The sequence below is a fragment of the Arabidopsis lyrata genome (assembly GCF_000004255.2).
Source record: "Arabidopsis lyrata subsp. lyrata unplaced genomic scaffold ARALYscaffold_4, whole genome shotgun sequence".
Taxonomy (NCBI): Eukaryota; Viridiplantae; Streptophyta; class Magnoliopsida; order Brassicales; family Brassicaceae; genus Arabidopsis; species Arabidopsis lyrata.
Genome location: NW_003302552.1, coordinates 17,756,737 through 17,779,426, shown reverse-complemented (window position 1 = coordinate 17,779,426; position 22,690 = coordinate 17,756,737). Strand labels below are relative to the sequence as shown.

General features: G+C 35.8%; 4 protein-coding genes and 1 long non-coding RNA gene across 15 annotated transcripts; 3 read left to right on the top strand and 2 right to left on the bottom strand.

Moving 5' to 3' along the window:
* Nucleotides 1-2,835: 2,835 nt before the first annotated feature.
* On the top strand, nucleotides 2,836-4,452 carry LOC9315722 (aquaporin PIP2-2). The gene is made up of 4 exons (XM_002881447.2): nucleotides 2,836-3,360; nucleotides 3,476-3,771; nucleotides 3,863-4,003; nucleotides 4,107-4,452. The coding sequence occupies exons 1-4, from the start codon at nucleotides 3,060-3,062 to the stop codon at nucleotides 4,224-4,226; spliced, it is 858 nt and encodes a 285-aa protein (XP_002881493.1). The 5' UTR covers nucleotides 2,836-3,059; the 3' UTR covers nucleotides 4,227-4,452.
* A 486-nt stretch (nucleotides 4,453-4,938) lies between these two features.
* On the bottom strand, nucleotides 4,939-9,146 carry LOC9317559 (dystrophia myotonica WD repeat-containing protein). Its single transcript, XM_021027669.1, has 11 exons — nucleotides 8,690-9,146; nucleotides 8,137-8,454; nucleotides 7,945-8,053; nucleotides 7,763-7,856; nucleotides 7,247-7,334; nucleotides 7,077-7,160; nucleotides 6,795-6,891; nucleotides 6,611-6,698; nucleotides 6,364-6,469; nucleotides 6,191-6,283; nucleotides 4,939-5,705 (listed from the first exon to the last, which is right to left on the bottom strand). Exons 1-11 carry the CDS (start codon nucleotides 8,861-8,863, stop codon nucleotides 5,334-5,336), a joined length of 1,623 nt encoding a protein of 540 aa, XP_020883328.1. The 5' UTR covers nucleotides 8,864-9,146; the 3' UTR covers nucleotides 4,939-5,333.
* Nucleotides 9,147-9,349: 203 nt separating this feature from the next.
* Nucleotides 9,350-14,344, top strand: LOC9315721 (probable E3 ubiquitin-protein ligase RHG1A). Of its 11 annotated transcripts, none has more exons than XM_021027659.1 (8): nucleotides 9,350-9,523; nucleotides 9,825-9,915; nucleotides 9,984-12,028; nucleotides 12,207-12,935; nucleotides 13,010-13,425; nucleotides 13,626-13,727; nucleotides 13,807-13,944; nucleotides 14,027-14,344. In XM_021027659.1, the coding sequence occupies exons 3-8, from the start codon at nucleotides 11,893-11,895 to the stop codon at nucleotides 14,177-14,179; spliced, it is 1,674 nt and encodes a 557-aa protein (XP_020883318.1). In that variant the 5' UTR covers nucleotides 9,350-9,523; nucleotides 9,825-9,915; nucleotides 9,984-11,892; the 3' UTR covers nucleotides 14,180-14,344. The 11 variants fall into 11 exon arrangements, with proteins under 11 accessions (XP_020883318.1, XP_020883326.1, XP_020883322.1 ...); XM_021027667.1 differs by having other exon boundaries at nucleotides 9,350-9,915; nucleotides 9,984-10,119; nucleotides 11,924-12,028; XM_021027663.1 differs by having other exon boundaries at nucleotides 9,350-9,915; nucleotides 9,984-10,119; nucleotides 10,739-12,028.
* A 3,649-nt stretch (nucleotides 14,345-17,993) lies between these two features.
* Nucleotides 17,994-18,905, bottom strand: LOC9317558. The gene is made up of 2 exons (XR_002332740.1): nucleotides 18,585-18,905; nucleotides 17,994-18,463 (listed from the first exon to the last, which is right to left on the bottom strand). It is a non-coding gene; the product is annotated as an uncharacterized LOC9317558 (long non-coding RNA).
* Nucleotides 18,906-19,957: 1,052 nt separating this feature from the next.
* LOC9317557 (peroxidase 21) lies at nucleotides 19,958-21,751 on the top strand. Its single transcript, XM_002881445.2, has 5 exons — nucleotides 19,958-20,177; nucleotides 20,375-20,523; nucleotides 20,624-20,812; nucleotides 20,896-21,064; nucleotides 21,228-21,751. Exons 1-5 carry the CDS (start codon nucleotides 20,102-20,104, stop codon nucleotides 21,626-21,628), a joined length of 984 nt encoding a protein of 327 aa, XP_002881491.1. The 5' UTR covers nucleotides 19,958-20,101; the 3' UTR covers nucleotides 21,629-21,751.
* Nucleotides 21,752-22,690: the final 939 nt, after the last annotated feature.

The window sequence follows — 22,690 nt, the reverse complement described above, 5'->3', positions numbered from 1 at the left end:
GGATAAAGGTTCTTTATATAGAGTGAGCTCTTTGTTTGTGCTACTGTTTATTTGACACTTTTGATTTAATGTTACAAAAATAATGTTTTTTCTACTGTTTTTTAAGTTGGTTAGTGATACCTATTTTTTTATTTTTGTTAAAGAAGTTGGTTTGTGGTAACTAGAGGAACTCTAAACAAATATTAATATTGTCTTTTAATCTCAGTAATAACTTGATAATCTAAACCAGTGAGAACCAATACAAATACAAAAAAAAAAACTACAGATAATTTAACATTTCCTGAAAAAATTATACAAATAGTATAAATCTCATACTGTAACTCATTTCCAAATGACTACATTGTTACTACTGAGAGATCAACGTCCCCAGAGTCACGTCATTAAATTTTGTTAGGCATCACCCATAAATTTGACCGGTGACAAACAACGAAAAACCAATATAAAATGTGAGCAATTAATTATACAAGTGAAACATATATAACAATGATAACCATATATACATGTGTTTACAATACATTACATATATACCTTACTTATCTTTTAGCTGTATTCACATGCATAGGTACTTTTAAATTTTTTGACAAATATTGATTATATCATTTGTAAAGTATTTGTCTCGATCGTGTTGTGTGTTTCCTGCCGTTTCGAGCACATTCTGGATTATTCTTGCATCGTTTTCATGTTAGTTTGGTAAACGAATATTTGTATAGAAGACAAATGAAATGGTATTTTGACTCATTTTGTAAAATAAGTAAATAACGCATAAACATGTAATTTGACACTTTTCTTTATTCGTGTAAGCTGAGTGTTAAATTTGTCATAGGACACAAGAACAATTAATTATAACTCTATATATACTCCATCGACTATATTGTCACTCACATAGCATGATAAAATTACATATGAGTCAGATGTAATTAATTTGATCTGTTATTGTGGATTCATTGTTGGCAAGCATATATACACGTGTGTAAAAGACTGATAAAATTCACTATATAGTATCATTGTAAAGAACCATGAAATGAAAGAACATTTATTTATTTGTTACAAAAAAATGTTCATAACAAATTAACCCATTTTTCTACAAAGAATAATAATATCACACGTAACCAATATCGATTTAGACAATTCTTTAACAAAAAAGAAAGCGACAACGATGAAAGAAAAAAAAAATAGGGGGGAGAGAGAGAGAGAGAGTGCACCTAATTGACGTGGAACTATAATCCAATAAGAGCAGAGCAATGTCGCTAAAACGATAAGGTTATAGTGACGTGGCAAAACATCGGCCATGAACACCGCATTCCTTGTCTCTGTACACTTTTTAATATCCTAATTTTTGTTTTTGTATGCAATTGGAATTGAGGAGTGAGAGCAAATGATTGTTGGTCTAAACTACGTGGCATTAGAGGAGTGGTTGGGACGGCTGTACTGGAGTTGGACTTAATCTGTATGGACGGTGCCGATGCAATTGCCGGAGCTAATCTATGAATTCTATATGGGGCGGTTTCCCCGGTCCAGTGGACCCAACTTTCATCATATTTTCGACTTTAGTGGAAACAAATCCCGTGAAGCGACGCCGTTTCTTTTATCATGTCCATGCTTAGAGCTACTACTGCTTAAAAGACTTTTATCCACCTAATAGATTTGATTTGTAACGGTATGAACATAATAAGTCGATTTAATCGTTATTAATCAAATTCAAAAGAACTAGTAGAACTTAAAACGGTATTACTACTAACTTTTTTTAACAGTTAACTCTGACCTCTTTAAACTATTTTGTTATTACCTATCGTTTTTTTTTTGTTAATAAACTTTTATCGTTTTGTATCATCGATTGGATAGTATAAATAGGATTTAATTAGATAAAGTTCTATGTGGGAAAAAAATAAAGCTCCTTTTTTTTCTAGAGAGTGTTTGTAGATAAAAGAATAAAGTAGCAAATGAAAGATGGTAGAATCTAGATATCGCAAATTTTACCACTGATCAATCTAGTTATCTCAACGTTTTAAATATACGTATAACGTTATCGCATTTTATAACCAAAATGTTCAAAAAAGAACTTTCAAGTCTGCCCAAATAGATAAGGTTCATACTTCATATAATAGTATATTTTAATGTGTAAAAAGAGTGACAGACTATATTATTCTAGGGGGAGGACAAGGCTCATGACACAGGACAAGAGAAAGGAGCATATAGATTATTAGGGTCGGTCCAAATGAAAACAACGTTTAGGTATGGGGCGGCGTGGCTAAGTTAAATTAACCATTAAACTCCATTATCTACCATAATTTTAGAATTAAAAGGTCGCTCTTCTTATTGATAGCCCCACAATCATTCTTTTAAATAATCAGAATTTCAAATAAGTTCAGCTTTAGTTTAAAGAATTGTAAATTTAATTGAAACCACAAAGAAATGTGAGTTCTGATTTCGTCAACAAAACAATAACACTATACATCAACTATCATCAGTTAATCTTACAATCATTTTGCTACGACAAATACTAATTGAGATGAAAAGAGTCTCTTTAATTTGTGCAGGAGCTAAACGTAAGGTCCGTAACTATATATCGTCAGTTAATTTTACTAATAACTTTTTTTGATCTTTCCTAGTATTTAGTAAGAAGCAAGAACTAATGGATATGAAAAAATCTGCTTTAAGAAAATAATAGTGGAAACTTCAGGAATATATTAAGCAAAATCAGTTTTCTAGTATTAATTATGAAGCAATGATTAGATTGGTTTAGATTATATATCATCAAGACAGCTAGCTAGGTAATTAATTAGTGAAAGCAAGTTCCCACGAAAATAATCATAATCGTCATTGAAACGAATAATAAAAACAACCATAAACCTACCAAAAGGAAAACATTATTGTAACATAATCAAATAATGAATACGTATACAATTATTAACGTATATGGATAAGCAAAATTAATAAGAGCACTCACTAGGAACTAACTCTATACTCTCTATATAAACAACTTTTGCTATGTCTCTTCAGTCTTCACAATCACACAACATATCCACAAAACACAACTTTCATAAACAAAAAGTATAGAAATGGCGAAAGATGTGGAAGGACCTGAGGGGTTTCAGACGAGGGACTACGAGGATCCGCCACCAACACCGTTTTTCGACGCGGAGGAGCTTACGAAGTGGTCTTTGTACAGAGCCGTCATCGCCGAGTTCGTAGCTACTCTCCTCTTCTTATACGTCACCGTTTTGACTGTTATCGGTTACAAGATTCAGTCTGACAAAACCGCCGGTGGAGTTGACTGTGGCGGCGTCGGAATCCTCGGTATCGCGTGGGCTTTTGGTGGCATGATCTTCATTCTTGTCTACTGCACCGCTGGTATCTCAGGTATCATATCGAACCGGTCCGGTTTTACCCGGTTTAGAATTTTGAAATTGTTGACTTTTCAAATCTGTCCTTTGGGTTCTTGTTTATTTGAATTTGACTCCAAAACTTTATGTAGGTGGTCACATAAACCCGGCGGTGACGTTTGGTTTGTTCTTGGCACGGAAGGTGTCGCTGATTAGGGCGGTGCTTTACATGGTGGCTCAGTGTTTGGGTGCTATTTGTGGAGTTGGGTTTGTGAAGGCTTTTCAAAGCTCTTACTACGTTCGTTACGGTGGAGGAGCCAATTCTCTAGCCGACGGTTACAACACTGGCACGGGACTTGCCGCAGAGATCATCGGAACATTCGTGCTCGTCTACACAGTCTTCTCCGCCACTGATCCCAAACGCAACGCTAGAGACTCCCACGTTCCGGTTAGTATTTATTTTTATCAGTTATAAGATCGTTAGTTGATTACATGATAACATTAATTAATACTTTGGGTTATGAATTATGAAATGAAAGGTGTTGGCGCCACTTCCGATTGGGTTTGCTGTGTTTATGGTACATTTGGCAACAATTCCGATCACCGGAACCGGTATCAACCCGGCTAGGAGCTTTGGAGCTGCCGTAATCTTTAACGAGAGCAAGCCATGGGATGACCACGTACGTTTCCATCTCTTAATTAACTAAAATTAATCAAATAGTGGACTATTGTGTAGTGGAAAAATAGTAAAATGTTTTTTTTTTTTCGTCTACTTAATAACAGTGGATATTCTGGGTGGGACCATTCATTGGAGCTGCAATAGCTGCATTTTATCACCAATTTGTCCTAAGGGCTTCAGGTTCCAAGTCACTCGGATCCTTCAGAAGTGCAGCCAACGTCTGAGTTTAAGCCACAAAAACAACAATCATAATAACAACAATTATAAAATGCTTGTGTTATTATGTATGTATGTACAAAAAATTGGCAACTTTGCTTGTAAAACTATGCCCTGTTATCTTATTTTGTTTTTTCTGCTTTCATTGTGGTGTAATACTTTGATATGTGCCAATGCCAAGGTTTGTGTACTCTGGTAAAACAGTTAATGAAACCAAATTGTTTTGCCTTCGCTCTCCCTCTCTTTTTCTTTTGACAGATAAAATGTCAGACAATATTATCAGCTAAAAGCATATCTACATTAATAGTTATAATTTCTAAGTTTCATGTGATTTAAGTTATCCTGAAGAGGATTAAGACAGAACTTTGTTTTATGTTTGGCACTTTGTTGTCCATCACCGAATTAAACTGGATTTGATGAAGCCTTAAGAGAAAAAAAAAACTAAACCACAAGTCAATTGGTGAGATCGTCTGAAATTCAATTAATCTACACCATAATTGAAATTTGGTGAACACTTTTTGTTTGAGTTGACTTTCCACTCACTATTTTATGCTCAAAGAATTTGTAATGAGAGCTTACGCAAGAAAGCTGATGGTTCAACTAATTTCCGTCACTTTAGTTAAAAGTATTCAAAGGTCATTTTCACAAATAACAATATCAAGAAGAGTCTGAACATATATAAAAACCTACAGATGGACACATGTTTGGAAGGATTATACATACAAATAAATACCGCTAAAGTTACTTTAATCCAATGTCGATTATCCAATATTCCAAAATGTGCCTCAAAAGTCAAAACCATAAATCGAAACAAAGAATAGGAAAATTTTAATTATTTTTATAGCAATCGTTGCAACTGCAAGAAAATCTTGGACTATTGGTTTTTGGTTAGTATTTGTTGGATATAAACCCTAAATCCAAAAAATCTGTTTTCTTCTAATTACATTTGAAAACTGTCTTCGTCTCTTTCATCTCTTTCGTCTCCAGCAATCCCCAGAAATGTCTCAGCCTCTCCCACACATCAATAGAGTCAGATTCAGTTCCGAGGAGAGATATTCAGAGGGATTCCTTTCGAAACCAAGACCTGAAACAATATGATTTAAATGGTGACGGAGTTAACTGGAACTACCGACCTTGCTGGTCAGCAACGGTTTGCTTGTAGTTGGATTTGTTGCTTCTGAGCTGCTAGACTGAGTGTCAGGTCGTGTCCATATCTTTAAATGGCCTTCTCTGCAAGCTGTTATCAATGATTCTTGCGTGAAGATCAAGCCCGAGAGGGGCTCGGTGTGAACACGGTGAGCCACTACTGGTGAGAGCTTTGGGACGTCGCGCATGCACAGCGCTGGCTGAAGAGTGCCCATTGGAACAATGTTGTCCCAGTGAGCGGATTGACTCCCTGTGCTGTAAGTGGGCGATCCTCCTGGAGGTCGCCGAAGGGGAACAACAATCTCATCCATTTCTAGGTCCCATAGCAGTAACTGTGTGTCCTGTTCGGCACAAGCAGATAGAATAAAGACATGGAAGGCGAGCAAAATCACACAAATGATCATAGGAGAAGAAACAGAAGATCAATGTATAAGTTATTAACACAACTTTCACAGGGCATGCCAAGTCAATGGAAATGCTCACTTTCTAACAAAATTTCTACAAAGCAGATTAACGATTATATGCCCTTTAATCTGGCAAATGCCAAAATGATACACTATATGGACAATGCTATCACCCGAGATGACCAAAAGAAATTCCCATCAAAAGATTTCATCTTACTTCCCTCACTCTTTATCGCTCCCATATACTAGAATCATTCTACAATCTTTATCCTGTTTATCTACTAGAAATAGAGGTATTAACACTGTTCAGCCAACAGAATATAAGTCAAGGCATACTCTCAAAGTTAAAGCAAAAAGTGTTTAGCTGGCATCACATAACAGAAAGGAGAACCCGGAAGAATGGACGTAGCATAACTGAATACCTGACCAACGGAACCAAACCGATACATGACATTCTCACCAGACCCCTCAGTATTTGGTGACGACCAATACGAATCAAACGCCACACCACTTACCTATGAGAAAGCCTTCACATTAGTCAAGTAGTGTTTGTCTTACATACGAAATTCACTATACTCCAATTTGAAAACCTTACCCACGAATTGTGTCCCTCACCCCACGCCACAACCTTTCGATCTTCCATACTCCACACTTGAACCAAGTCATCTTCACCTCCAGTCAAAAGGTACTTTCCATCCATACTGTCAGGCCGATCACAATGTTAATATACAATAACAATGCATGCTAAAAGCAACTTGAGTGAACAAAAGTTGACATAAAATATTATTTTCCTTCAAATGCAACAGGGAAGATCATTTTTCAAAGGATTTAAATCCAGTCACCTCCAAGCACAACACAATAGAGCACCATAATAACTTTTTACACCACACACTAGCTTTTGGGTTGAGAAATCAAAAATTCGAAGATAACCTGTACATGGTCAAAAGGAGAAAATTAATGCTCAACTGAAAGACATATATAGAGAGGAAGAATTGGAGCCGGTGATGAAAGAAAAACCCATCATACCATCTCTTCCAACAGTTGCCAAGTATGCTCCATCATTTGAAAATGCAATGCAATTAATCGCACCTTGCCCAATATGCCATCTTGCTACTGGATTACTCTGCAGGAATATTTGTGGGAGTGAACAAATAATAGAAGAATGCAAGAATTGTAGCATCACGATGTCTGAGAAGATATTCGTGTGCAGGTGTACAGAAAAGAAATAAGTATTCTCATCTTGCCAGAGCTACACATAAAGTCCTTGACCCAACATCAAATGAAAACACTACCAAAAAACTCAGGTACCTTGCTATATTTTGCTTTATCAACTGAAAATTGTGTAGGATCCCTTATAGCAGAAAATGAAGAATCAGTTGCACCTTCTTTATTCTGCAAGTATAATAATTACTCTGGTCAAAAATTTGACAAAATTAGGTAAATGAAAGGTCAATTTCTTTTTCAATATCTGCACTTGCCTTCTCATATACGTACAAATTTCCATCGGCATGAGCAGCAACAAAGGATCCATCACCTCCAGGCACCCAAGCGATACTAGTACAGCGGCTGTTAAAAGCAACAAACTTAATCTTATTCTTGAAGTGGACACGAAACATATAAAGTAATTTTCTTTTCTGAAAAGGAATTTCAGCCATGTTTCTGTTAAGTCCTTATCCAAGAAAAAGTGTTCTCCTCTGAGACTACATCCTATTCTGTAATCACAGTATTATAGATATCTTCTGGTCCCCTAGACTGACTAACTGGAGAGTTACCAAGAGCATACACCTAGTAAACTGACAAAAACGAAGATAACTGCGCAAGCTTGTGTCATTTGGCATAAATACACAAGTTCAAAGGACAACAACAAGTGAGAATACTGATGATTGTTACACCAACAAATGGGAACCAACAAGATTGATTATACAATTTCAAACAATGTTAACAAATACTAGAACAATAAAGCAGAGAGGAAGGAGAAAAAAAAACACTCTTGCCTGTTATTTACAGAACCATCTTTGTTATAATGCTGAGCACTAACAAGCTTCTTACCAACATCCTGCAACTGCTGTCTTAGTGATACGGTGTAGACTACAACAATTCACCAAAATAATAAATAACAAGACAAAGTTCGATCAAGCACAGAAGTACCAAACATGATTTCAAAGTTGTACATTACCATCCCCAGAATTCAGCCCAATAAGTAGATCATGTCCATCCTTAGCATCTGGATCAAATGCGTGGCACATAGGGTTCGAATTGCTGATATGTATAGACTTTACTGGATCCTACATCAAAGAATTTCTCTTAAGTGTGACAAGAAACCAGCACATCAAATTAAATCTTCAGAAAACAAAAGGGGTAAGAATACCTTGTCTTGTGAGTTCAAGTCACTAATAAAAATAGCGTCACCCACATTGAAGACTAAGTAAGTTCCTCTCCCATCGAAATTTGTATTAGTAGCCGAGGTACTAGAACTAGAAGCAGGGAAGGAGGCACCAATTCTTGAACTAGCACCCACATTTTTGGTCCCTCCATTACTTCCAACAAAACTAAGCGCACGGTTACCATTCCCACCACCCAACAACCTTGCTGTTGCAGACCGGAAACCGCTACTAGCAGTGTAACTTGACGAGGTACCAGTTGGTGTCGATGGAGCAGGTTTATCCTTAAGGTGAGCTAGAGTAACCTGACACCGAAATTTCCCAAATCCCATCCTCAGAAACATGAAAATGAAATGTGCATTTGATATTCTTACACAAAACCTTGTGAGGTGCAATTTCACATTGAGCAATGGTAGGGAAACAGCGATTCCGATTTCACAAAATTCGGATTCAAATTTCACAATCGAAACGCGATGAAATCAGATTGGATTAAACTTGAATTCAGAGATAAACACCAAAAAAAACGAATCAAAGAATCACCTGAGTGACAGTTTTGCCATGAGTATAGTGAAGAAGCCCAGAGGGATGCGTCTTCTCGTAGTGGAGCTTGTACTTCCCTTCAGGCGTCTTGAAATACGTTTTGATTCCCGGAGACTGAGGATTCGCAGACGAAGAAGAAGGCGCAGAGATCATACCATTCGAAGAGTTCATCATAATTGTTCACAAAGCCACTTTGAGCATCTGATCATGTCCCTCCCTCCCTAGCTAGGGTTTTCTCTTCTCCCACTACACAAAATCCAAAACTCTTCGATGCAAATTTCTCTAAACTCTGTTTATCGTCGCCAAAATCAAAATGGAACGTTAATACTCTGGATTCTCCAATGGCTACTGGATCGAAAGATTAATACAATGTGGATTCCGATTCGCTTCTTTTATTGCTTTCTTAATCATCATCCATCAAATTGACTATTAATGGATAAAATAAAAGTCATCCCTTGGATCTCTGTGATTCTCGAACACTTTCGATACGCACGGGATTTCCATAGTTGAGGCCCAAATATAAGCCCATTATTGAAGAAAAAAGACAGTGAACGGGTTTTACCGGTAGCCGGTGAAGTTGGTCAGAGAAGGGATTAATGTTCCGGCAACGTACTCAACCGCTTTAATTTGATTTCCTTAAATAATAAACCGATCCTCTTCATCGCCCAACAAAAAAAAAAAAAAAGCAATTCAATTTGTCTTCTAAACACATTTCTCTCTCTCTCTCTAAAACCTCTTTTTTTCCAAACAAAAGTCGCGTCATCTATACGAATTCATACGTCTCTTTGCTTTCCTCCGATCGGTCTCTCCTTCTCTCATCGCCGGAACGCTTTGGTAATGTTTCTCCTTTCTCCGATCCTTGTTGAGCTGATTATTCCGTGTTCTTATGTGTAAATAAAGCTGAAAATCGATTGCAATTTTGTCGTTATTTCTTACTTTTTTGTTACCGATCGTTGTTTGCTTTTTTCTTGGGATTGTGTGATGATGATTGTTTGCGTTTGTCGGTTTAATCCGGTTATTTCCCGGTTTTGCTGCTATATTTTCCCGCAATCTTCGTGTATGATCGCGATCATGTCCATAAATCGGAGTCGGTTATAAGGATACCGGACTTCAAATTTGTTTTTCTTTCACGTAGTTGTTAGCTTTTAAGATTCCGATGCTGAGAAGAGACCAGATCGGTGATTAGGAGATTTTGTAAGCTTTGTGTTGGTTAGCTTCAACGACGGGTAAGCTTAGCTAGTTTGGGATATAGTCTATTAGCATAACCTAGGCTTAGCTGGTTTGTATCCTGCAGGTTTAGGGGCAATGGTGGTTTCTAAGTCTCTATCATACCTTTCTCCACCACGAACCTCCTCGGGTAGTTGAGAAACTGGAGAAAAACCTTATCAAGTATTTGGGAGATTTGAGAACTAGCACGGCTAGAGTTTCAGGTCAGAATTCATCTTCCTCTTTGAGAATTTTTAGATTGTAGCATCATTCTCTTCGAAAACTGCATGATTAACACATTTCAAACAAATGTTAGTTCCTCATGCTAGCCTTTAAAACATAGGATCGGTGGCTGGCCTATCCTTGATGTATGCAGATTGTGTTGTGGACCTTCTTGGTTGATTGGGAAGCAAAGTGAACTTGAACTCAGTTAATTCATCAAGAATTTATTAGCGTGGTTAGTTCCACTCCTAATCTTATATGAACAATGACCAAAATTATGGTAGTATAGGCTTTGTGAAGTTTACTCGGTCCAGTTTTTAGTGGCGTAAGATTTATTCTGATCCATGGGCATAAGCAAATAACCACAACTAGTCTGCCATCACGTGTGTGTTAATCAGTTAAAGATGCTTTGAGGTCTGGTATAAGGTATCCATGAGTGGAGAACTTCAATCTTCCTTACAAGACTACATCTATCCTATAATGGTTTCTAGAATGACATGCTGTCACATACAAGCCTTTGATTTGGATGCACAATGATGTGAAACATAATGCTAATTTTAATAAAGCACCATTTCACACAATTGTTTTACAAGCCCCTGGGCTCATAAGTCCCGAATTCAGGAGTCTATTAAGGTGTGCTGGTGGGTTGAAGACAATAAGAGCGCATAAATAGTAATGAGGTAGTAAGGCTGGCTAGCACTTTTGGGGACTACACCCGTTTACCTAAGGAAGCTGTAGTGTATTCAATTTATGGATCCGAAGAGAAGCGATTAAATTTAGGTGTTCTCATTGTATTAGTGAAGTCAAGGCCCTAAGACCTTCCGGTTGGTCTACTTGAAAAGTCTGTGGAAATGGTGAATCAGTTTCTCAATCAAGCACGACGGCTTTTTCATTTGGATAGTGTAGTGTATTTGTGGTTGGGACTTCCAAACCTATATCCTTCTAGGATTATTTGCCTGCAGGTGCACTTTTGAGGGTTTTGGTTCAGAAAATATTCTAAGCTTATGTCCTGCTATTGGATTCTCCATGTAATTTTCTTGCTCATGTCAACCATGGTTTTAAGTTTAGTGAAAGATGTACAAGGCCTTTACTCGAGTCTCTTTTGTTTGAATTTGGAAGTCATTGTTGTTCGTGAATATAAACGAAGAAGTAGTGCATTTGTTGAAGCTGAAAAGATGATATCAAGTGTTACCTATTTTGCATGGACTTGTTCTGATACTCTTCTATGCGGATACAATATACGATTATTTGCCAATTGTGCCTTATTCTTCCATCATTTTCCATTTCCTAATTGGTTCCCATAGACTGCTTCTGTAACTTTTATTGACTTTCTGAAAGTGTGTAATCTAGAGAGATGCTTTAAATGAAAAGGCTTCTTAATTTCCCAATCTTGCTTGTTTTCTGTTTCTCTTTTCTTTTGGCTTAAGTAAAAAGAAGTTTGCCTGTTGATATTGACAAACTCTTATCTGTAAGTTTTTCTTATGAACTAATATATCTGTACTAGTTAAAGTTTATTTTTCCATGTATAAGCATCATGAACTTTCCTGCAGCACAAAGCCTAAGTCCACAAAAACTTATTTGCTTATGATTTTCTTGAGATCTGAGGTATAATACGGTAGGTACGGGTAACAAAGGTAATGGTACTAGAGCTGGAAACTATGGACTGATTTCTTATATATTTACTTAGGAAATTTGGCTATCAGACTGAAAGTAAACTGAGTTTGGTTGGTAATTACAAAAATATATATTTCTGAGCTTGCCAATATTTTCCTGGGATGTTGAATGGTGAGAGAACTTTTTGTGCAGGTTTAATGGGGCACCGAAATTTTCTTGGTTCGTCCCAATTTTTTGATGATGAACATGATCAAGGCTGGAATCATACACATCCAGAACATCCATATACGAGTCTAGGTAATTAGTCCTCCATTTCTATAGATCTTTAATCTGTGTTTGATTGAAATCAATCTTTCAAACTCATTCTCCATCTATAGAGATTGATATTTAAAATTTGGTTTGATGATACATGTTTAGTTTTAGGTTAAGATGTTCCATATTTCTGATTAATATTGTCCACTCCACATTTTCTCAGCAAGATCTGGGACCAGTGAGAACAGATCGCATGTATATCCAGCTGAAAACATGTTGAATGAAGGAATGCCAGTGTCTTCTCATTGGAACTCTTCTCCAGGAACAAATGCCTATACTGCCTCAGGTCATAGTGTGGAGAGACCACACTACAATCCAGGGGCTTCGGGGCCATCCCATGATCCTTTCGTGAATTCAACTGTTCCAACTTTCTCTGCTCCAAATGAGGATTATTTGACATTTGCATCTTCGTCGAACTGCAACAGCCAGGCCTGGACCAATGCTAGTTATGTTGATCAATCTATGGAAAATGTGAGAGGAGCACAAAAGCGAAAACGCCCTTGTCCTTCTTCCATCTATGAAATGGGTAGTTCAAGCCAATATCACAGGGACAGAACTCCTACAGACACCCATTTCCCCTCGGAATTTCACCTAGGAAAATCAATAACGCATGATCATGATCCTCATTACATGCCATGGCTTATGAACCCAACTTACAGTAGTAATAATCTCTCGATCAGGGGAGAGAGTTCTTCAAGGAATGTCCGTAGTCGTTCTACACTTGATTTAGAAACCAGCTTAGGAAGAAATAATTTGCCAAGAAGCTTGAGCCTTGATTCCCATTCTACACACCGCCACAGTGTTGATCATTCTGGCTCAGGTCAATTTGCTGGTCAGACCTCTCACGGAAATAAAGACTGGAACTGTGCTAGATTGTCCTCAGTTCCTAGAGGTATGCAAAGTTCACATTGTCTTGAGATCTGAATCTTTTTTGTTTCTATAATCACATTAATTCCCACCTTGCAGATACAAATGGCTTTAGTTCAGAGACAAATAATTTTCTTCCTGCGAGAAGTGTTGTCAACAGCTTATCTGTTGATACTTCCGGCTATCACCATGGGCTCACCGGAAACAGAAACCATACAGTTTCCCACGGTTTTCCTGGAACTTCAGCACAATCTACAAGCAGCAGCCGCTTCTCTCATCATAGGTCAACACCCACCTATAGAACTTCTTCACAGGGTTCGCGATTGGGACATGTAGCATCTTCTTCTGGAGATAGGTCTCATTTGGTCACTGAGACTTATCCTTCTAGGCATCTAAGGCCACCACCACACATTTCATGGCGTAGCGGTGATCGCCCAGGGAGACGCAGGAGTTCCTATGAGAGGTTTCAGCCTCCTTTCGATGAAGTTTCCCTCCATGAACGGTTTTCATCTGAGGTATAGTTTTCCCTTACAGCTGCATTCTTTTGGGTGGAAGTCTGTCAAAATTATATCAATCATTAATATAAAGATCAAGTCGAGATGATATAATACATATCTGAGTATTAACCGAAGGGACCAGCTCCACAAACATAGATTTGCAATTTTATCATTTTCTGCTGACCTGTTTTCTGTTATTGGGGGCTGTGTAAAAGCAGGGATTCATGGTCGTAGATCGCCAACCACACTACTACGAATCTAGAAACATGCTTGATCACCACAGAGACATGAGGCTCGACATCGATAACATGAGCTACGAGGTTAATAGCCAAACACTTGTGTTTTGAAGCCTCACATAGGCAAAACCAAAAGTTTTGTAACTGATATATATCCATCCAGGAACTCCTTGCTCTTGGGGAAAGGATTGGGAGTGTCAACACTGGTCTATCCGACAGCGCAATCTCCAGTTGCTTGTTAGCAACAACATATTATCCAGCGTATCAAAAAGAGGACCAAAGAAAATGCGCTATTTGCCTGGTAAGATTTAGTTGTCTGAAACATTATATGTGCAATATAAAGTTAGAAATAGGCTAACTTATGGGTGATGTGGTACAAATAGGAGGAATACAAGGAAAAAGAAGAGTTAGGGGAAGTTAAAGGGTGTGGTCATGACTACCATGGGAGGTGCATCAAGAAATGGTTGTCTATGAAGAACTCTTGCCCTATTTGCAAATCCCCTGCTTTACCTGATGCTTCTAAGAACTCATCATAAAATATAGATATCTTTTCTGTGTGTGCATGTTATATTATATTCATTTGTCTTTCTAAAGGAAAAAAATATGTGATAGAATATAACATATAGTTTTCTTAGTAATAGTTGTAAATAGAAGGAAGTCCAGGATCTTTCTTAAGGTTAATTATTGGAAAATCTGGATTTGTTACAGATGCAAAAAGTTACACAATAGTTCACACAAGAACTAAATTCAATTCACACTATATAGCAATTGATCTTCAAAGAGAAATAAGATTGACAAATAAAGAGGTGATATAGTCCTTGAATTTTCCTTGTGGATGGTCACACACTATACTTGAAGATGGTTTTCATATCATCCGTGTAATTTGAAGCCCATCTACGCATTGTTGGGGACCTTACGGTGATGATATATGACAATTATGTTGATATATTTTACTCTGTTTCAATTTACTTTACATTTTTTAAATCTCTAGGACTCATCAACCTCTTCATGTATTCAATTAAAATTTTACACAACAAATTACATTTTTTTATAATCAAAAATGAAAAGGAAACCAATGTTTTAAATGGAGTTTATTGCTGTGCAAATAAACAAAAAAATTATTCAAAACCGTGAGAACAGTGGAAAAGGATAATCCTTAATTCCTTATGATCATTTGAACTTCTATAATCACAAGATTATAAAATAAAAAATAATAAAAATAATTATTATTATAAATTCATAAATACAAATATAGCCATACAGATTAACAGATACTTGGTGTACGACACACTCCAAATTAAATACAATAAGGATATAATTAAATTTATGTACCGGATAAGGCCCTTTTAGAGATATTCATAAGGTCAACTCAAATAAGTCACATTCATATTCCGAAAAATATAAACTAACTTAAAAAGAAATATATTATACTTGAAATTATAGAGCAATAATGCATTACATGTTAACACATCTATTTTATTGAATTTTTTCAGAACGAAACGAAAGGAATTCAGAATTATTTCCGACACACTTGCTTTCGAGTCCAGCATTTCGCGGGAAGAAGCAAAAGGTGGGTCAATATTTTTGGAAGCCAGAATCCAGATCCAATTCCACATGCATCGTAGATTTTAAGGGCTAGCATAAAATAGTTTTTTATTTTATTTTTTTACACTAAGTAAATATAGTATTATTCTTTCTTTCTTTTTTGTTAGTCCATCTCACACAACACAAGTATAGCTTTACGATTTTTTCTTCAGAGGCCGTTTCACTATTCCAAGTAAATGAAGCTTCATTATAACAAAATTGTGTTTTATTTACAAATTATAAAAAAATAGTGACATTATATGGCTACAAATGACGTCATGAATGGATAATATGTAGCCATCTAATGTCTACTAATTATTTTTTTATTTTTTGGGTTTAATGACTACTAAATTTCCGTAGCCATTTCTTCTCCAGTGGCTATTGTTGTTATTCATATATATTAGCCAATCGTGGCTAACTGGCTATTAAAAACGTTTTAGTTATTCCATCCCCTACGTACCATTTAGTTATGAAATACGAATACCATCAATCACCAATTGGCTACGTATACTTTAGTCCAGTTTAATTTTTTTTTTTTTCTTGTAGTATATTTGTCGATTTTCATCTAAATTTTTTTGAGTTACATATGTTTGTAGTTGTGGGAATTCTTATGAAAGTTCTCCAAAATATCTATACACTTTCATTATTTGATACTATAGAAAATCAAATGAACCTCTTTTTCTAATTTCACCCCAGACATCATCACTAATTTGAAATATTACATAAAATTACTATCCTAGAAAGTAATGTCGTTTTTAGGTATCATAGAATATAAGTCAATGGTCATGATCATTTTTTTGGATCATACATCTCCCCAACTAATTCAGACTTTGCTGTTGATATAATACATGTGACAAATCGACAAATTTAAATTAATCGTCTCTCTAATCAAAACTTCTTATACGAACTCAAAATCAAACTGACTATTATTAATTTATTATCACATAACCACGTTAGCTTGAATATCTAATAGTAGTAAATTAATTGTGATTGATGAGAAAGAGGATCATATACTCATATACGCAACTAGATAAACCACATTAACTTCTAGATGTAGACTTAAAGAAAAATAAAAATCATTACATAAAGAATATTGAGGATAAGTGAATTGGCAACAAAGCATTATGTCTGCAAGTGAATGGATTGGACGGTAGTTAATGGCAAAGGAAGTGTACATGTATTTACAGCCGCCATAATTAAGAAAGTGGGATTGATTTTATTAGTAGTGAGTGGTTTTTGCCAATGCGAATATGCGCATGCGATTACGGAAATGCCTAAAAGGTCAAACTTAATGGCTTTCAATTATTCATATATATATATATACACCAAGGAATCTTAATTCTTCTTTGGATTTTTCTTCTTAAGAAGATTATCTTTTTTGCTAACATACAAAAATGTAACCTTTTTGCTTTCCAAACTAACTAAAACTTTACGATAATTTTAAAATGCATAACCAAATTGACGAAAGAATGATCGTTAAACAGCTACGTAAAGGATCTTTCAGACCTCTAGTTAACATTTCTATCAAAGATCGGATCCCCAGCCCCAATTCCCAACAGAATATTTAAATTATTGCTAAATATACTGTATTAAAAAAAAAAGCCGTACAGAGAGAGTCTTGAACTTTATCTGAAATAAACTTTGAAACATAATCTTAAAACTTTAAGGTTTTTATTCAAGAATTTTTTTGCCATGCATATAAATATTTTTATGAGTGGGCTAATTCTTTTGTTCAATTTTTGTTAAAATTTAACAACTCTAACAGTACTGAAAGACATAAAGTTTCTGAAGTGAGCTTATGATTCCAAATTGGCAACGATATCTTAAACGGAAGTAAGTCTGGTAGAACCTGTTATATATTGCGGTCGCAAAAACTTTACCAGAAGGAAGCAGCAAAGTATTATAAGATTATTTTTAAAAGTATATTAACTTAATTATATTCGTATTTAAAATTATATTCGTATTTAAGATAATAGGCCAAAAATAGTAGTATAAGAGATTAGCATTGTGGTGAAGTTAAGAGAGTTGGTTATGTAGACGTTGACGTGTAGTATTATTCATAATCATTGCAGGCAATTAGTTTTTTTTTTAATCTATAATTCTTTTATTTTAAGAACTTTTTCAAATTGTACACATATCATTTATGGTGGATCAGGAAATTGTTAATAGATTGCTAATTAATATATGAAGAAAATATAAAAGAGGAAATAGATATATACTTGAATCGGTTTGATATATAATGGAACAAAAGTGAAAAAGCCAAATTAATTAACTAGTGCTACTATCTATATATACATTTTTGGATGCCTTTTAGCAAATAAATCCTGGGGTTGGGAAGTATTTACAAAGAATGCCATTGGTTGGGTGGGTTTTTTGCTCCCAATTGACCCGAAATTGTGGCAATCGGATCTTTGCCAAAAACAAAAATTTTAAACGGCATTAATTATTCAGTTACCAAAATCTCGCATTAAACCTATATGGGGTCACTTTGTTACCGCATATCTTCCTCAAATCTTCCTCGAATCTTCACTTAAGCCTTTTGTTTCCCTTATGGATAGATCAATCTTTTATGGTAAGATTTTTCGTGATAAGGAGAGTAACAATGACGATTGATAATTGGCATATTCCTTACCTAAATTCTAATTCCTTTACATTATTCCATAATTGTGATATTTTCTTAAAGATTGTATACTTGCTCAACAAGATTTTCTCTACTCACTCACACATATCCCTATTATCTTCTTAAACCACTATAAATACCTCTCATTCACAGCAACTAAAATCACCAAATCCAAAAAAGAAGCTACTGTGTTTCAGATTCAACAGAGAAATCTGTTTCAATACCAATCTCTTATTCACAGACAATTTACGAGTTTGATGTTCAAATATAGATAAAAATCCTACATGAAGAACAAGATTAGCTTGGGAAGTCCTTACCTCTCCGAAAAAAGAAGGACGCTTGGTAGTGAAGAACCCAGTGGATTGGAATCAGACATGTTTCCTCAAGGTCTCTAAAGATGTTGCTGTTCAAACTGTAAACAAAAGACAAGAACTTTTGGGTATCAAGCTATCTCAGAGTCAAACCTGGACATTCAAGAAATTAATAAAGCTGTTGGAGACTGCATCGAGAATTTCCTCATGGAAGGGTGACGATCAAATTTCCATCTGGCACTGCACTATTTGAATAGCACCCAAAGGGCTAAGCTTGCTAACAATCTCACCAATGCATTTGATATCTACAAACACCAAAATTCAACACTTCAATTCCAACCCAATTTCAAGATTCATACTTTTTAACTGTATCAAACAATGTCTAAAGCTTTAGCCTTTATCCAATTAAGAGTAATGGGTCCTCACAGTGCACAAGCGAAGAAGACGATGAATAACGTAGTGTAATTCCTAGCGAATCGTTTGATTTACTCATGAACTCTAATTCTCGCTTGCTGAGAAGACGTTGGAAACGAATAAGAGTCACAATTGCCAAAGAAACCGGTGGTCCACGGTGGCGTATCTCCGGAAAAATCATCGGAGAGCTTGGAGAAAGGGTTAATTGTAAGAAGAGAAGAGACAGTGACGCGTCGAGACAAAAGAGAAGCGAAGAAACCACCGGTAATGGATGTTCATCGTCAGACGCCGCAGAAGTTGCGGCAGCTGAGGATGAAACGGAGGCGGAGGAGGAAGCGGTGGCGGCTGCAGCAGAGGTGCGGTGATCGAGGAGCTCGAGGTAGCTGGAATCTCGGAGCCAAGATTCGAAAGCAGGATCGAGGACGCTTAGAGAGAGAGGATTAGGAGAGAAAGCCATTGTTGTTGTTGTCGCCGCGATTATCCGTGCCAAACCAGTGACGATCTCCATCGTTTAGTCTCCTCGGCCAAATGGGCTTTATTACTAATATGGGCTTCTTACATTGGTTGGATTTTATTCGTATGGGATCTCTAAATATTTGGGCCCATAAAATTTTTTGCAACGCTTAGCAAAGTTTCGAGATCTCTAAATTATGAGATGTTGTGATCTGTGGAACCCGTTATAAAATACAATAAATATGCAATTTTTGGTGTTGGATATTCATAGTAAATTAAGATATGTTTTTAGTAATATAAATAATTTCAGAGTGACAAGGAAGAATTCTCTACTTTTTCTTTATCTTTAATTTCTCGTAGCGCTAATGTAAAAGCGGATAATCTGGCACGAAAAGTTCGTACAGAACCGCAACATATCACATATGTAAACAACATTCCTCAGAAATGGCTCTTTTGAATTTTAATTAATTTCGGATGACAAAAAAAATAATTTAAAATCTAATAGATATAAAATAAAACTTAACTAACAATATACACATATTTAGACATAATAACGAATAACATTCTTATACATTCAACAAACTATAATACTTTTTATTAAAAATATTCCAAATATATTTAACTGCGACAATCTTAATAAATTTCAAAGCAACTCAATCTATATCCTATAATATTTACAAAAGCATAAATATTAAAATAATATATTTCATAAAAAAATAGCCCCGCGGTACACCGCGGGTGAATTTCTAGTTCTACTAATATTATCGAATAAATTTTGAAATCGAGTCTCACTGAATATGAGTTTAACAACTATTGAGTTCAGATAGCTAGCTAGTGGTTATAAATTTGAGTATTAATATGAGTTTAGAATAATTAAAAAATCCCCCGATTATTGCAAAAATGAATAATTAATAGCGACAGCAACCACTATTACTAAGAAATAAAGATACTTAATTAGTATATATTACACGATTAGAGAGGTTCTCAAACTCTATATAACCCTACATTGGAATACATAGAGAGACACACCAATAATTTAATTAAGTAGAAAAAGATAAGAGAGAAGAGAGAGAGCAATGGCCAATGCGAAGCACTTTTGTCTCTTCGGCTTCTTTTGTCTGTTATTACAGTTATTCTCCATCTTCCATATCGGTAAATACATTCTTCACTGATGCAATCATGTTATGCCATGTGTCACCATGCTTCCAATTATCATTTACCTATAGACTAGTAATGAATTTCTTTCACTAATACAATTTCCACCGTTAAATATCAACATTTTTTTAAAATGTTAGTATTCGCTAGTAAACACACATCTAAATAAAGTAAATATTCTATAAACATTGTAGGAAATGGGGAATTGGAGATGAACTATTACAGAGAGAGTTGTCCAAAAGCGGAAGAGATTATAAGACAACAAGTGGAGACGCTTTACTACAAACACGGCAACACAGCCGTATCTTGGCTCCGTAATCTCTTCCATGACTGTGTCGTCAAGGTAATTAAATCTCTTTGATAGTTCTATAAATTCACCAAAATTAATACGACAAAACTATATGTAGTATTAACGTTCATGTGTGTGTTTTCTTATTGTGTAGTCGTGTGATGCGTCGCTGCTTCTAGAGACAGCGAGAGGTGTGGAATCTGAGCAGAAATCGAAGAGGAGTTTCGGTATGAGAAACTTTAAGTACGTTAAGATTATCAAAGACGCACTCGAGAAAGAGTGTCCTTCAACAGTTTCTTGCGCTGATATTGTCGCTCTCTCTGCTAGAGACGGTATTGTCATGGTGCGTTTAGGCAAATATTTACATGCATTTTAGTTGGGAATTTTTTTGTATTTGTGGTAATTAATATTTGGTGAAATTATTAGTTGAAAGGTCCAAAGATTGAGATGATAAAGACAGGAAGGAGAGATAGCAGAGGGAGCTACTTGGGAGATGTTGAGACTCTAATCCCTAACCACAATGACTCTCTTTCCTCTGTTATATCCACCTTTAACTCCATTGGTATTGATGTCGAAGCCACTGTCGCTCTCTTAGGTATACCATCTTTTATTTAGTTATTGGGTTTGGTATTGATTCGGTTCGGAGATAGAGACGGAAGTATAAAAACTATAACATAGAAATTTTCTTAGAGAAATAAATTCTATTTTCTTAATAAGAATGATATTTGTAATTGATCAGTCAATATATACTACTGTAGGTGCTCACTCAGTGGGTAGGGTCCACTGCGTTAACCTAGTGCACCGGCTATACCCAACGATTGACCCGACCCTCGACCCAAGTTACGCCCTTTACTTAAAAAAACGTTGCCCAAGTCCAACACCGGACCCGAACGCCGTCTTGTACTCCCGCAACGATCGTGAGACTCCGATGGTTGTGGACAACATGTATTACAAGAATATCATGGCACATAAGGGGCTTCTTGTCATTGATGATGAGCTAGCCACCGATCCAAGGACCGCACCGTTTGTGGCCAAGATGGCTACGGACAATGGTTACTTCCAGGAGCAGTTCTCACGTGGCGTCAGGCTCTTGTCCGAGACCAACCCACTCACTGGAGACCAAGGGGAGATCAGGAAGGATTGCCGTTATGTGAACTAATATTGGTTATAAATTATTATGTTGTCAAGATAATAATCATATACGTATGAAACTATGAATGTATGTATGTATATGTTTTGGATTCAATAAGAAGAAATACCAAAACCGTTGTGGCTTGAGTTATGTTTGGATCACCCCCCAAGGTTTCGATGGGACTCTTATATTTTGCTATTTGTGGGTATATGTTCGTGAGTGATTGAAACAACTACCGATCCGGACTTATTCTAATTTTAGTTCTAGTAGTACCAAACATAATGTACAACGATTAGTTTATAATTCATTCTAAAACTAGATCATCAAACTATCATAAATACAAAAAATATCACTTTTTTTGGTCTACACTACTGTCAAGCTATTTTTAGTTTATGTTTATCAAGTACTTGTTGACTCCAAGCCAAATCATGACCGATTGATCGTGTTTTGTTTAGTTGTGAGATGCCAAACGAGTTGGGTACTTCTCCATGTGTCTACATTGACTCTTTTTACAATCATTTACATTATTATAAAGGATTTTAATAAAAAAATATATTAATTATCGACGAATAATTTGGCCAGTCTCGTCTAGTGTCCAATTATTAGACCTGATTATTTGTATAAGAAAGTGGCAAATATTAGCGTTTATGATTACAAAGAGATAGATCTTGACCTCTATTATAAATTCATGTTTACTATTTGATTTCAGATGTTCAAATTCATGTATACAACGAGATAGATCTTGACCTCTAGGATAAAGAGAAGTTAAATCACATGCAAACTAAACTCACGGAGTCAAAGTAATTACTAGTTTAGTTAAATTATTACCATGGATCTGATGCAACTATTACCATACGATTAGTGTAATAAACTTACCTGTATAATCTATAGAACGTATAGTCACACATATATGCTCTAAAATCATAAAAACCTAACCAAAAGTCCCAATACATTATTTCAAATGAAATCATGAGATTACTATTAGAAAGACAAACTAAATAAAGGCTTTCTCATTAATTAATGAATGTTGTACAAAGTGAGATTATATACAAATCATAATGAGACTAAACCGTATAATTAATCTAACAT